Below are 12445 nucleotides of genomic sequence, written 5' to 3'. Positions count from 1 at the left end.
GGTAGATGTCAACCTCCTGTTCAGGTGTGATGTTTTTCAAAAATTGGATGATGCTGCAATAACAGCCTGCTGTGGAAAGGTGGCACTGTAGTAAGTGGGGGGGAGGCATGTTAAAAGAAAGAATATTTAGGCTTTTAGACTTTCCATGGTTTTATTTTCTTTCTCCTTTTCAGTTAGCTTCTTTTAGAGCAGAGTAAGCCTTTTGTTTTCCAGCTTTTCCTTGCATCCTAAGGCTATGGTTTCACAGAGTGGTAAACCTCAGTTTAAGGCTCCTAATACCATATATAAACTGCAGTTACCCTATGATATAAAGTGCTGATCTGCTATGAATTTACTTTGCAATCCAAACTTGTTCAAAAATAATCTGCTGAGGTAACTTTGTCCCAGCTGGGCACCCTATTCTGACTTTTGTCAGCTCGGCTCTTGCATGTCCTTCCACAGTTAGCGTAAAGCCAGTGGGAATTCTCTGTCGGCTGCTCTGATTCACTTGACAGAATAGCAGTCACGTTCCTGCCCCTGGTCTGCATCCAGTTTGCAGCCAACAGCATGGGTTTACCTAACATAAAACCACTGTTGTAGACGGTGTTTATTTTTAAAGTTCTGGAAGATTTGAATACGTGCCTTAGGAAGGGAGGCGGATTTGCTGGCAGGTGTTACTTTGGAGTGTTGGTGGTTTTATATAATGCCACAGGTGCCGAGATAAGCTGCAAGCAATAAACTCTATCCTATAGAGATTACCATTTAATTAAACGGTGAGCGACAAAAATAAACAGCCCCTCTGCACGTAGAAGAAGCAGCTGGTGGCAACGTGGTAGGGAATTTCTTCAGCAGTGTGGTCAAGGTCACTTAGCTCAATGTCTGTACTGTCACGACTGTACCTCTGTCTTTGGCCCCGGGTGGTTTTAAGCCAGCGGGCTTCGGCTGTATTCACCGCTGCAGTGCAGAACGCTGCCCAGCCTCTGCGTCAGCTGCGTAGCTCCTCGCGGGCCTGCCTGAGCCGGTGGCACTGCTGCAGGCAGCTGTGGGCAGGATTCAAGCCAACTCATTTAAATCTGACTCTTCTACGTCAGCTTTTTTAAATTTCCAGGCAGGTGGAGCGGGGAGGAAAGTGGGACGCTTGTCCCGAGATATGAGCGTGCTCTACATTCGTCGGAGGGTGGCGTGTCCTATGAAAAAAGGGCCTTTGAAATAAAGGGTCGTGGACTTCATCAAGCTACTGGAAGACTCTGTGTTGTGGGAGCTCGTCTGAGAGGAAGAGCCTCCCATAACCAGTCATCTGTGTTCCCCTAGTGAGTAGGATGCTGCGTTTTATCAACTTGAAGTGCAGTTCAGCCCGCTCGCTCTACCTAGGCATCAGTGTGTTTGTTTGTCTAAGGTTTGTTTCAAACCTTTGTGCTGCGTGTTAGAAGCTCTTACAGGAGGCCGTTCCCTAGTCTCTTGGGGCTTGGATCATATTGAAGCTGACGCTCTGCAAAAGAGCTACGAGGAGAGCAAGGCCAGGGGAGGATTGCACGTAACGATTGTTAGATGGCTTTGTGCTTTTAATTTGTTAAAACATCTATAGACTTTTAGTATTTGGCTCAAGGAAGCTCAGGTCGCGCACGTTATTCAAAGCATTTCTGGCTTGCTCGAAGGCTTCTGAACTGTTTGAATCTGCCATCAGAGGCAGGCTGTTTGCTACTGAACTTCTTAAGGGCTGGTATCCTTTTGACCCAGTTATAGATTCTGGCAGGTCTCATTTGTTTCTTTACACAATTTGCCCATTTTTCTCTTTAGTACTGCATTTCCTAGGAGCAGCACATCTCGGTGTGTAGTGCATAGTGATAAAGTTTTTTAACAAGACGTGAATTGACGCTGACACCAGTAGCCAACTGCAGAATATAGGAAGTTATTGCATTTTTCACAGCCAGAGTTTCTTTCTGGCCAGGAAACTGAGCAGATTCCTGGTGGGTTTATTGCACAGCATCCTAAGATCAGTCATACCATGCCCTGGGCGATGTTTTCTGCCCTGCCTGTGTGCTGTTGCAGGGCCAGTGAAGCAGCCCGTGAATCCGCTTGGTTGCGTGTCCAGCTCCCGGGCAGCCCGGTCCTGGTCCTGGCTACCAGGACTCATCCAAGTTGCTCCTCAGCAAGGCTTTGGGCGCAAGGCCGGGAGTTCCCAACCCTTTTTGGTGGGAGGAAATACGGGAGGCGTAGCTCAGTGACTTAAAGCTGGCTCCTATTTCCCAGGGCCTGAGAGATTTTGTGGCAAGGAGGAGGAGGTGTGGGCAGCGCAGGCAGAGCGTGACATGCTCCGTTAGCATCTGGCCAGTTGAATCTGCAGAGTCAGGTTTTGCTCCTTCGTTCATCGAAGCTGTCTAATAGGCTATTCCTTTGGGCCACAAGCACTATCTTCCAGCCAAAAAAATCGAGCTCATCTTCCCACACCCCTTTAAATGTTTGTATTACAAGTTTCCATACTGCTTTCTGTAAACTCTGACAGAAAGTGGCAAATGGAGAACCATAACTTTCCCGCCTTGGTCAATCACTAAGCACTGCAGAGAGCATTGCTAGGGTAAGCCAGGATAGCCTTTTCTGCTCTAGGAAACCCTATCAGGTAGTATGAATCTGCGTTTTGGGCCTTATCCGTGTGCTAGGAAGAAAAAGTTTACCTACTTTCCAGAAATGCAGGCAGACTCATCTTCTCCCAGGGAAGCCAGTAGTTTGACTCCCAGTTCACAGGCACTTCTGAGGAAAGCTGCTACTCAGTACTACCAGATGCGGCTGAGAAATGTGTGGCTGGTAATTTGCAAAAAAACCCGCTTAGATCTTAGCATATGAAAGGAGAAGGCTCAGTCAGGATTCATGGAAGCCAATTTGAAAACCTGTCATAAAAAGCACTCAGGGAGATGTAGGAAGATGAGCTAAATGTTGATTTATTAACCATTTTTTGTTTGGGAAGTAGTACTTGCGGTCAGGAAAAACAGCCTAATAAATGGTTTATATAAACAAGGCAGCAATCCTTATCTGCCTTCTCACATGCACAAGTGCTGACTATTCACCTGGTTCTGCATGTCTGGTGAAGAGGGATGAAGAGGAGAGCTTCAAAAGTGGCTTTGTCCTGTGTGCAGAAATGAGGTATGTATTGTAGTACAAACCTCAGAGTCATGCAGTGTGTGGATTCCTGAGACAAAGACATTAAGAGGGGCTTGGTGCCCAGGGCACCGGGCTCGCTTTTGAGAGGACAGTTTGCATTGCTGAAGTCACTTTTGGGTAGTTCTGGGGATTAAATCCGTGCTATATCCAAATGAATTTGAAATGGTGGGTGAGAAATAGCTTGTCCAGGATCCATTAGTCACACCCAGAGCCACGATACGTTCATCTCTGCGGCTCTCCCACCGGGATGTGCCTCTGAGGAGGTGCCACAGCAAGGTACGAAATGTTGTTTTTTTCAGTGTATTTCCACGCAGTGGTGTTACTTGCTCTGAGGTCTTACGGTTTAAAAGCATTACTGTCGCATGCTTGCTGTAGATTGGGTTTCTCCCACAACAGAGAGCGCCAGCCCAAAGTCTTTAAATGTGTGTACGCTCCCCGAAGGCTTGATGGGACTCTGGGAAGCTCTGGTGGCTTCAGCAGTACATTTCTTAGGCTCTGAGCAGTGTTTTGTGCACCTCTTACTGCTGAAATGACAGCTGCAACCTCGGCTGGAATGGGCAGGGCAATAAGAGGCACTGTGTAATAGCAGGGTGTGAGCAAGGAAGAGGGCGTTTTGCTTTTATCAACTCTTCTTTTCCAGTTACGAAATGTTCCTCTTTTTTTAAAAGGCAGTTGTAATGGGGAATGTTTAAGGTATCTCTTAATATTAGAACTTTAGTTAATAATACTCTTAAAAAGTCAAAAGTGCCTAAGTGCTCAAAGACAAGCTATACCATCCAGGAGGGAGATGCTGTTCCTGAGCACGTAACAGAAGGTCACACGCTGTAAATATCATTTGCTGCAATTGATTTTTTTTTTTTTTTTCCCCCCTGCAGTTGAAGGGCTGCAGTCAAAGTTTTTTATATTCACCTGGAAAAAAAAAAAAATCTGTTGAGGTATCTTTCTCTCCTTCTTTGCCTTTCCACCATCCCCATCAAATTTCTGTTCCTTCTACTACCATTCCTGGATGATTGAGGATAGTATGGGCTGACTTGAAATTTCTTTCATTTTTCAATGACGTGCACTGAGAAGTTTATGTAATTCGAAAATCCAACATAGCTGCTTGCATAGTCCCTGTAAGTTGAGCTGGTGGCCATTTTTAGTAAGATATAAGGTAGTGTCCAAGTTTCTTATCAGGAATAAAAGTCGGTCTCCTTCTCTTTGCTTACAATTGTACACTTGCATTACTGTAAAAAGGAAGGGACTATTTGGAGAAAAATGGGAAATGAGCTTATTATAGAATAATATCTCCACTATTCAGCATGATTTTCAGTGGCTTTAGACCTCCCCACACAATGTCAGTGGAGTGAGGGCACATTATGTGTAGGGAAAGTAGCTCCCGCGTTTTCTGTGGAGCTGGGGGTCATAAATCAGCTCAGATGAAAATTTGTAAGAACCTAGTCCCTGAGCTCTGCCCCTTGTCACTGGCAGATAGACACCATGTTCACACAGTGACCCATGAAAACAAGGAGTAAGAAGAACAATTTAGCCATCGATGCACAACAAATGAGCAGCTTCTTCCCCCCCAGCAAGCTTAGTGTTGTTATTCAAAACATACACCGCGGGGAGAGCTCTCTTCTCTGCTGCTGTGCTTTGGGCTGTTGAAGCACTGACACCATCTGATGGGTCGGGTGTTTGGTTTTTATTTTAATATTCTGTGTATTTGGATGCTCTTTTCCTTGGGTTTTATTTTCTTCCAGTTTACTTGGGACTTGCACGTTGAGGAGCTGGGGAAGAGGGCAGTGTAGTGTAGGGGTTACTGCGGAGTCCCGGCAGAGAGCTGGGGTGGAGTGGAAGATGGGATTTAGGAGGCAGATGTGAAGACGTCATGTTCCCCCATGCCTGGCTTCAGCTTTCCCTGCCCCTCTGCTCCGCATCACAGCCTACACGCATATGCACCATCCCCAGCGGGAAAATCATCTCTGTTGCAAGAGAGAGCATGTGTGTGGAAATAAATAACCAAAGCAAGGAGAAGGGCTGGAACAAGTAGCAATACCCAGCCATCTCATTTCTGGATTTCCTTAGGGTTTTATTTCTTCCAGCAGCACACATCTGCCTGCAGCACAGGTTATCTCTCTGGGCCTGGGCTGAGGGCTCTGGTACAATTCAGCTCGTCCCTGTTCAGCTGGCAGCTGGAGAGAGGCTGTTGCTTTTGGGGAACCCCCTTCTCTCCCTCGTTTTCACTCTGCCAAGATGCAGAGTAAGAGTTGAAAGCCCTCAAACTGTTTAAAAAAAAGCCTCGGACCAGTCTGTGGCCAAAGCCAATGAAGGGGAATGTTCCTGATGCTTTGTGTGTGACTGATGTGATGAGATGCTGTGCAAGCAGTCAGTGCTGGCTGTGCTGAAGAGGGGCCAGGGGTCAACTTTTAGGAAGTAAGGACCTGACTATTCAATGAACAACTGCACTAAATACTAGCTGAAGTTCACAAAGTCAGTGGAAGCACTCACTGTGACTTCGGTAAGCTTGGGGTCAGCCTTCACTAGCTAGTAGATAAGAAATTTGTAACGAGTATTCTAGCCAACCTATATTGTAGCCTTGAGATCAGCAAAGCAATTTCTATTTAGAAATAGCAGTATGTAATGATGTCCTTAAATATTTATCTTGGCAGTAAATCAGAAAGGTACCAAACTGCTGAAGTCCATTAGATTAAATCAAATGTAGAGACATAAAATGGGTGCAGGCAATGCCAGAGAGTTAGAGAATAACACATAAAGCAAGAATTCTTCTAGAGATTATTACCAAACACCATGTCGTTACTGGCAGCAGCACAAATTCATCTGGCTTTGACATTTCTGGGATTGTGTGCAGCGGCGCAGCGTGAACCATTTGGGATGGGATGCTGCATGCTGGCGGCACGGGTGGAGAGCGACTTTCCCTTGCTGCCTGCCAGTGCGGTGCTACTGCCTTGGACTTCAGATGGTTGTGGTTTTCAGTTGGGGGCACTTTGATATGTGCCATTTTGAGAGAGCTTTAGTGGCTGGAAAGTTCTATTTACAGCCTCTCAGAGGAAATCTCAGTGGGGAGAGCTGCTGGATGGATAGGACATGGGGGAAGGGAAAGGCAGGGAACAGCATAGAGAGGAGATGAGATGACAGAGTCTTCCTGGAGAAAGAAATTGGACTTTTATCCTCAGGTAATGTGGAAGCTGTAGTCTGGTAACGTCCATACATACTTCTGCTGTTCCTTGCAATATAGACCATTTCTTGGGCGTATTTGGACTATAGCAAGGTATATATAATGCAGTGCTTTTTCAAAACTGGTGATGTTAATTAATTAAAGTTACCATTGACACAACCCAACTTCCCATCCCAGTATAATCTTTGGGTTCAGGAAAAACATTGAAAGTCTTGTTGAGAACTTTATTTTTCTTGCTTAAATAGGCATGTGAGTGCCTGGGAGACTTAACACAATAATTAAATAATTAAAGACAGCCTATGGAACTGGATATTGTTCAAACGAACATAGAGCATTCCCTTGTTTATCAGCTGAGTCTCTATGTCTGCTGAAGGATAAAACAAGAGGTGTTATTGTGTAGTATTCATAAGCTGTGCCCTCCACGTTTCCCAGTTAGAAAAGCATGCAGAGCATGAACATAACCATGTTTAACTTTACAAAACAAAACGTAAGTCTGAATATGCATCTATTCATGTAATAATATGGATTTTTTTAAATCAAAAATTGCTATGTGTCTTACCAGTGGAAGTATATTCCTAACAGCTGCATCCTCTATGATTTGGTGAGTGTGGGACCTCTCCGGCAAAATTGCCGGTACTAAGGAATGGAGAGATTTACCACCTGGTTGTCCACTTATTCCTTCACTGCACAGAGAATTTTCTTAAAAGTGTGAATCACTGCAAGTGGGTGAAAAGCAGTCTATCCGTTTAGCAGTAACACAAAACAGAGGTCCTGTTATCCTTGGGTTCATTTAGAGCTTGATTGTATTTCTGTCCTCTTCCAAGGTAGCGCATTTCTTTGGCTGAATTGCAGTTGCTCACACCAGAACTAGATCTGTCTCCCAATACTCAGATGTGGGAGTGGAACTGAATTTTAAAAATTGAGGACAGCACATAAAAAGCCACGCTGCGGGAAACTTGGATGCGGTATTAGAAGTCGGAAAGGGGAGGGGGACAGTGCTTCTCCCCACACCCCCCTTAGGGATTTTCTTTTGAAAGCCTAACTTGGTTGGAACAGATCTGTAACAGTTAGGTTCTTATATTCATGATTTTTCCTCCTGTGTTTTCTAAAAGATGTGTATGGATTCAGTCAGAGTGTGGTATCCCTGCCTGTCTCATACATGGGTTTAGAAGCAGGAGTATCTCTTTCATCAGGAGCTGGGTTTCTCCCAAATGGAGCACCCACCCAAGTGCAGCTGGCTGGGTGGGAGGGAGCAGTTTGCATTTTTAATATCAAAAGTGACACACTGAAAGAAAATTCCTGCCAGTATGTAACACTTATGAGTCAAACCCAGATGCTGGACGGATTTTTTTTGTCCCACTGTCCCTTGCACAAGCAGAAAGCTTTTCAGAGGAGGAACACGTGTGGGTCCTGTGCCAGGGTGCAATCCTTGTTTCTGAACAGAATTATCCTTCTGCTCTAAGCCCATGTATTGTGATGGGATTTTGATTTCTTCCTTTTTATCAAGCCATTTACAGCCTTCTCTGGTGTGTTTAAAAATGCTAGCAATTTTCTTTAAAGGTCTAATCCTTCTGTTAAGTGCCTGCCCTCTCTGTTGTTAGGAGCGCAAGCCAGGCTGGGTGAAGGGTGTATCGTACCCGGGAATTACACGTCTGTCAGGAAGATTCTTCACGTACTCCCGAGCGAAGGAGCATGGGGGTCAGGATATTAAAAGAAATGAGCTATTGAGTTCCTTTCTGTGCTTATAAGTGATTATGTGGTTTTATTGCATGACTGAAGTGTGTGATATTTCTGTTGCTGACAGGGAAGGCCGCTCTAATGCTCACATTAAAGGAGATTACCAAAGAATCGGAGACGTTATGCTAAAGAACATTCAGAGTATGAAGGTAGGAATGATCCTCTAACTATTAAGCTTTGTCAAGGATTAACATTAGCATGCTTTTCATTTTCATATGATGTTGCCTCTTGTGGTGTTTTTTGCCAATTGTAATCAAGGCTTATGCTATAGAAGTTTCCTTTGATGAAGTAGCAAGCGTTTGGTGAGCCCTGAGATTTCAGAATTGCAAGCTGATTTGAAATTGCCCAGCCCCTTTCCTCAGTCCACTCTCCAAATATAGGAACAACAAACACAAAAGTTCAGGAACATTTCATTTCCAGTTCTTTTTTCTTTCAAATAAGAAGGCAAAACATTGGAATACATATGGCTGAAGAGACTGTTCAAACACCAAGCGTGCCTACTTGTTCATGCAAACGTAAGTGTTAGGATATTGCAGGCATAGTGACCATAACCTGGATATTGCTTTGATTTGAGAAACTTACATTGTGCACTACAGTGCCAAGTTAGATGAAAGGTTTTTGAATAAATGCCAGTAATTGCCTTTGATCCCTTTAAAGCTAAAAGCAAAAATACATGTATGAACTGTAAATCTAGGTGTAATGTTCAGCAGACTTTGCATCTGTTCTTAGTCTGGCCGGAGTAGTATTTTTTTATGCTCTGTGTTACTGAACAAACAGCATGGAAGGCAGACATGGGAGCCTGTGAAAACCCTACGGACTTTTATAGTACGGATGGATAACAAACAGCTCACTTTATTATAATGTAGCTATGCATCCAGGTCGGTGTGTGGCAAAACATGGCACTGCACCTTCGGCATGTGGATCTCAAAAGTGCTTTCAAAACTATCCAATAGATCTTTCCTTGGTGACTGCCACTTTGGTGTTCTGGAGTAGTAAATGGAGCAGCCTTGAGTCCTTGGCTGGAGGAAAGGGCAGTTTAATCTTTAGAGCTCTCCTGAGACATTAGTTAGTACTAGGCTTATCTTTCAGAAGGACAGAGAGAGGTGAAGAGAGGTTAAGTGATGTGCAAGTGATTATACAGCAAATCAGAAATAGAGAATGTAGAAATCTTGATTTACAATCCCCAACATACACAGCTTTGTCACCAATAAGGCAGCCTTACCCTTTCTCCAGTGTACTTAGCAGGAACTCCTTTTTCTTCTCGACACAATCCAGATGCGTTGGAAGAAGCACAGAGGGGACTTTTCTACCTCCATCCCTGCTCTCAAGAAGTGTGCACCTTTTCACAAACAGTTTTTGGAATCCCAGAGAGCTTCTGACAGACTGTTTCTGCTCTTGGTACCTTGCAGCATTAAATTGTCTGTCCTTCACCGTCTGGGGATCCTTCCGTGGCACTAGTCTAAAGGCAGGGTGCAGTCCTCACTGTAACTTAGACCTGTCAGTGTGCTTTCACCTTTGCCATTCTCCCTTGCCCGTTAGAGGATTTCCTTCATGTGCTTTGAGATCCGCCACCACTGATAAGCACATACATGTGGAGGAAGAGGCAAAACCCAGCTTGCCTTTAAGAACTGCACAGGAAACAATGGAGTTAGTTAAAACTCTACATATTTATCCCGAGATAAAAGACCTGGAAACTGACACTCCTTGTTTAATTAACATAGGAAAGAAATTAAGAGCAAGTAATTAACGGGCAGCCTCTGTAGTAGTCCAGAGGGTCTGCTGTATCTTTGCCTGAATTACAGGCCTGGAAAACGAATATGCAGCGTATGGAGGAACTGGCTTGGCTGTAGGGAAGGTATGTTTCTGGTAAAGATGTCAGAAATCACAGGAGAGAGGGAATTGATTGGAAATGTGTCAAAAAGCACAAGCTTTACATTAAGCCAAACTTGTCTTCTCAAGTCCATTGAACATAAGCATTCAATTTGTTTTTGTTGCTGGTTAATATTCTGCCAGGTACTGGGAGATTTTATTTGGCTGCTCAGAGAAGCTCTGTGCATCCTGAAGAACCAGTTTACCTTTTGCAAAACACAAATGAAACCCCTGTGTTAATTGTTAAAAAAACTACTGCTGAATTGTTTAAAATGGGACTCGTGAATGCCTGTGATACTGAGACCTAAATGAAGTTACGTATTTCATGCAAACTTCATTCACTTGCTGGGGCATAACTCCCCTGCTGCCAGTGGGATCATCTTAGAGACTGCACTAAGGCAAAGAGGATCTAATCCAAGGATAAAGAACTCTAACATACTCATTTCTGTTGGACAACACCTCTATTGTTGTGTTTGTTTGGATTCCCAGGAGATGCAACTTCTCGTTAATAACAGGGGAGCAGAAGCTAGAAGTCCATTTGCCTGCATCTCAGTTCCCCAAAAGCACCTAAGGGAGCTGCGGCAACTAAATCCCTTCATCCTCTTAGAAAATCCCATTTTGTTTCCTAGCTCTGTATTTGCATTGTCTGGCGCTCTCCCTGTTGCACCTACTTGCATGAGCTATGTTCATGTCATCTCCTTGCCTTTGGATTTCTCACTGATATGAGACTTAGTTTTGTTTACTCATGTACTTTTGTTTTACAGCGAATGCAGAGGGGATGGGGGGGGTGTACTTCAAACGAGTAATGCCATTTCTCCTTTTCAAGTGAATATCAGAGCCATTGTTTTGTACAGTGATTTTGTTTGCAAAATCTCAACTGCTGTGCTAGTTGGATTTTTTACTGGAATAGGTTTGGGCTTAGTCATGTCTCACAGTGATTGCTAAGAGCTCTACCACATGCTCTTTTCTTTGTGCATATAAGCAACTGACAATTCACCTGTGGAAGCACAATGAAATTTTAATGGAGTTGGAGAACGGGATCAAGAACTCTCGCAAGCTGGAGACCTTTTGCAGAGATTTTGAGCTACAGAAAGTCTGCTACTTGCCTCTCAATACCTTCCTTCTCAGACCTTTACACAGGCTGATGCACTACAAGCAGATAATGGAGAGGCTTTGCAAACACTACCCACCAAGCCACATAGACTTCAGGGATTCAAGAGGTAAGTAAGAGAAAAGACACCAATTCCTGGAGGGGGAATAGCATCCAAATCCATTAGAGGTGCATACCTGGACAAAAAAAAAAAAAAAAAAAAAATCTTTATTTTTAAGAGGAGGATTGAAAGAGGATTGACTTGCAAAATCCAGCACGCAGAAGACCAGAAATGGTAGGATTAAGGTTGTTCTTTTAGACACATTATGCTGCAGTCTGGACAAATACTTGGAAGAGAAATCTGCTGGGGGTTATTAAATACACAGAAATGACACGCAGTTCAGGAAGTCGCTTGAACCGAAAACAGTTGGGAGGTTGGGAGAGAGCACAGGGAACACACCATATGTGCTTGTCTTGTTCCTCCTAGCTTTCCCTAGAGATCCGCTAGGAACACAGAATATTGGCCCAGGTGAACCCTTGGTCTGACCCAGTATGGCTGCTGTTATTTTGTCTTTAAGTGTTATTTGTTGTCTTTTTCAGACATACTGTTTGCTCTATTACCATTTCCATGATTTGTTTCAGGAACTCAAAGTTGCCAACATGGGGTTTTTTTTTCCAAACGTGAAAGAGAGTTTCATCCTGTAGTCTGAACTCACTGCCTGCTATTTCTTTCTGATGATTTGTTTTCCTCCTTTCTTACCCGCTTCCCTCACCCCCATTGTAAGCTATCTACATTTAAGGATAACTGTGTTACCTGTACAGTTAGCACTCGGTGCAGATCCACGGAAGGCCTTGGGCAGGGAGCAACGCTTGGCATGACTGCCCCCAGCTGCAAGGTTTAGCTGAGTTAGCTGGCTAAGTTCCCTTCGATGCCGAGCGATGACACCCACGGCAGGCAGCGCACAAAATGCGGAGGTAACTTGACCTGTAGCAATAGGAAATGCCACAGAGGTCCGTGGCACCGAAGTGCTGTGTGACACGGATGTTTGCCTCAACGTAGCTCCGGCCTGAATGATCTCAAGGAACGCAGCGGGTAGTGCCTTCGTGTCTTTTAGCCGAGGGTAGATGATGAGGATGATGTGTCCATTCCCACCTCCCCAGAGAGTGCAGCAGCTGTCGAAGTTTGATTCCTGCTCCGCTTTTGAAATGGATACGAACGCAGGATTCAGGGGTGAAAATAAGAGAGCGTGAGAAGGACAGTGTGACTCAGAGACACCATCACTCTGGGATCTGTCTCTTACTAAGGTGTTTGCAGATTTTTGTTAAAGGTCAGAGCGTAAAGGAAGCAAACAAATAATGGGAGATGTGGATGTGAATCCCAGCACAGAACACAGATCTCCCACTAACAGGTGAATGAACTGTGCACTGAGCAATGATGT

The 12445-nt window shown here is 44.3% G+C and overlaps 1 protein-coding gene across 7 annotated transcripts in view; it reads left to right on the top strand.

The window, feature by feature from the left end:
• Nucleotides 1-12445, top strand: part of FARP1 (FERM, ARH/RhoGEF and pleckstrin domain protein 1) — a 210979-nt gene that overhangs the window by 183556 nt on the left and 14978 nt on the right. For all 7 annotated transcript variants that reach the window (XM_030036356.2, XM_030036358.2, XM_030036357.2 and 4 more), the window contains exons 17-18: nt 8115-8196; nt 10899-11136. In XM_030036356.2, coding sequence (XP_029892216.1) covers nt 8115-8196; nt 10899-11136 — 320 coding nt within the window. The remainder of the gene's footprint in view (nt 1-8114; nt 8197-10898; nt 11137-12445) is intronic.

This window comes from Aquila chrysaetos, chromosome 14 (assembly GCF_900496995.4).
Source record: "Aquila chrysaetos chrysaetos chromosome 14, bAquChr1.4, whole genome shotgun sequence".
Lineage (NCBI taxonomy): Eukaryota > Metazoa > Chordata > Aves > Accipitriformes > Accipitridae > Aquila > Aquila chrysaetos.
The sequence above is the reverse complement of the archived record's forward strand: the minus strand, read 5'-3'. Positions and strand labels throughout refer to the sequence as shown.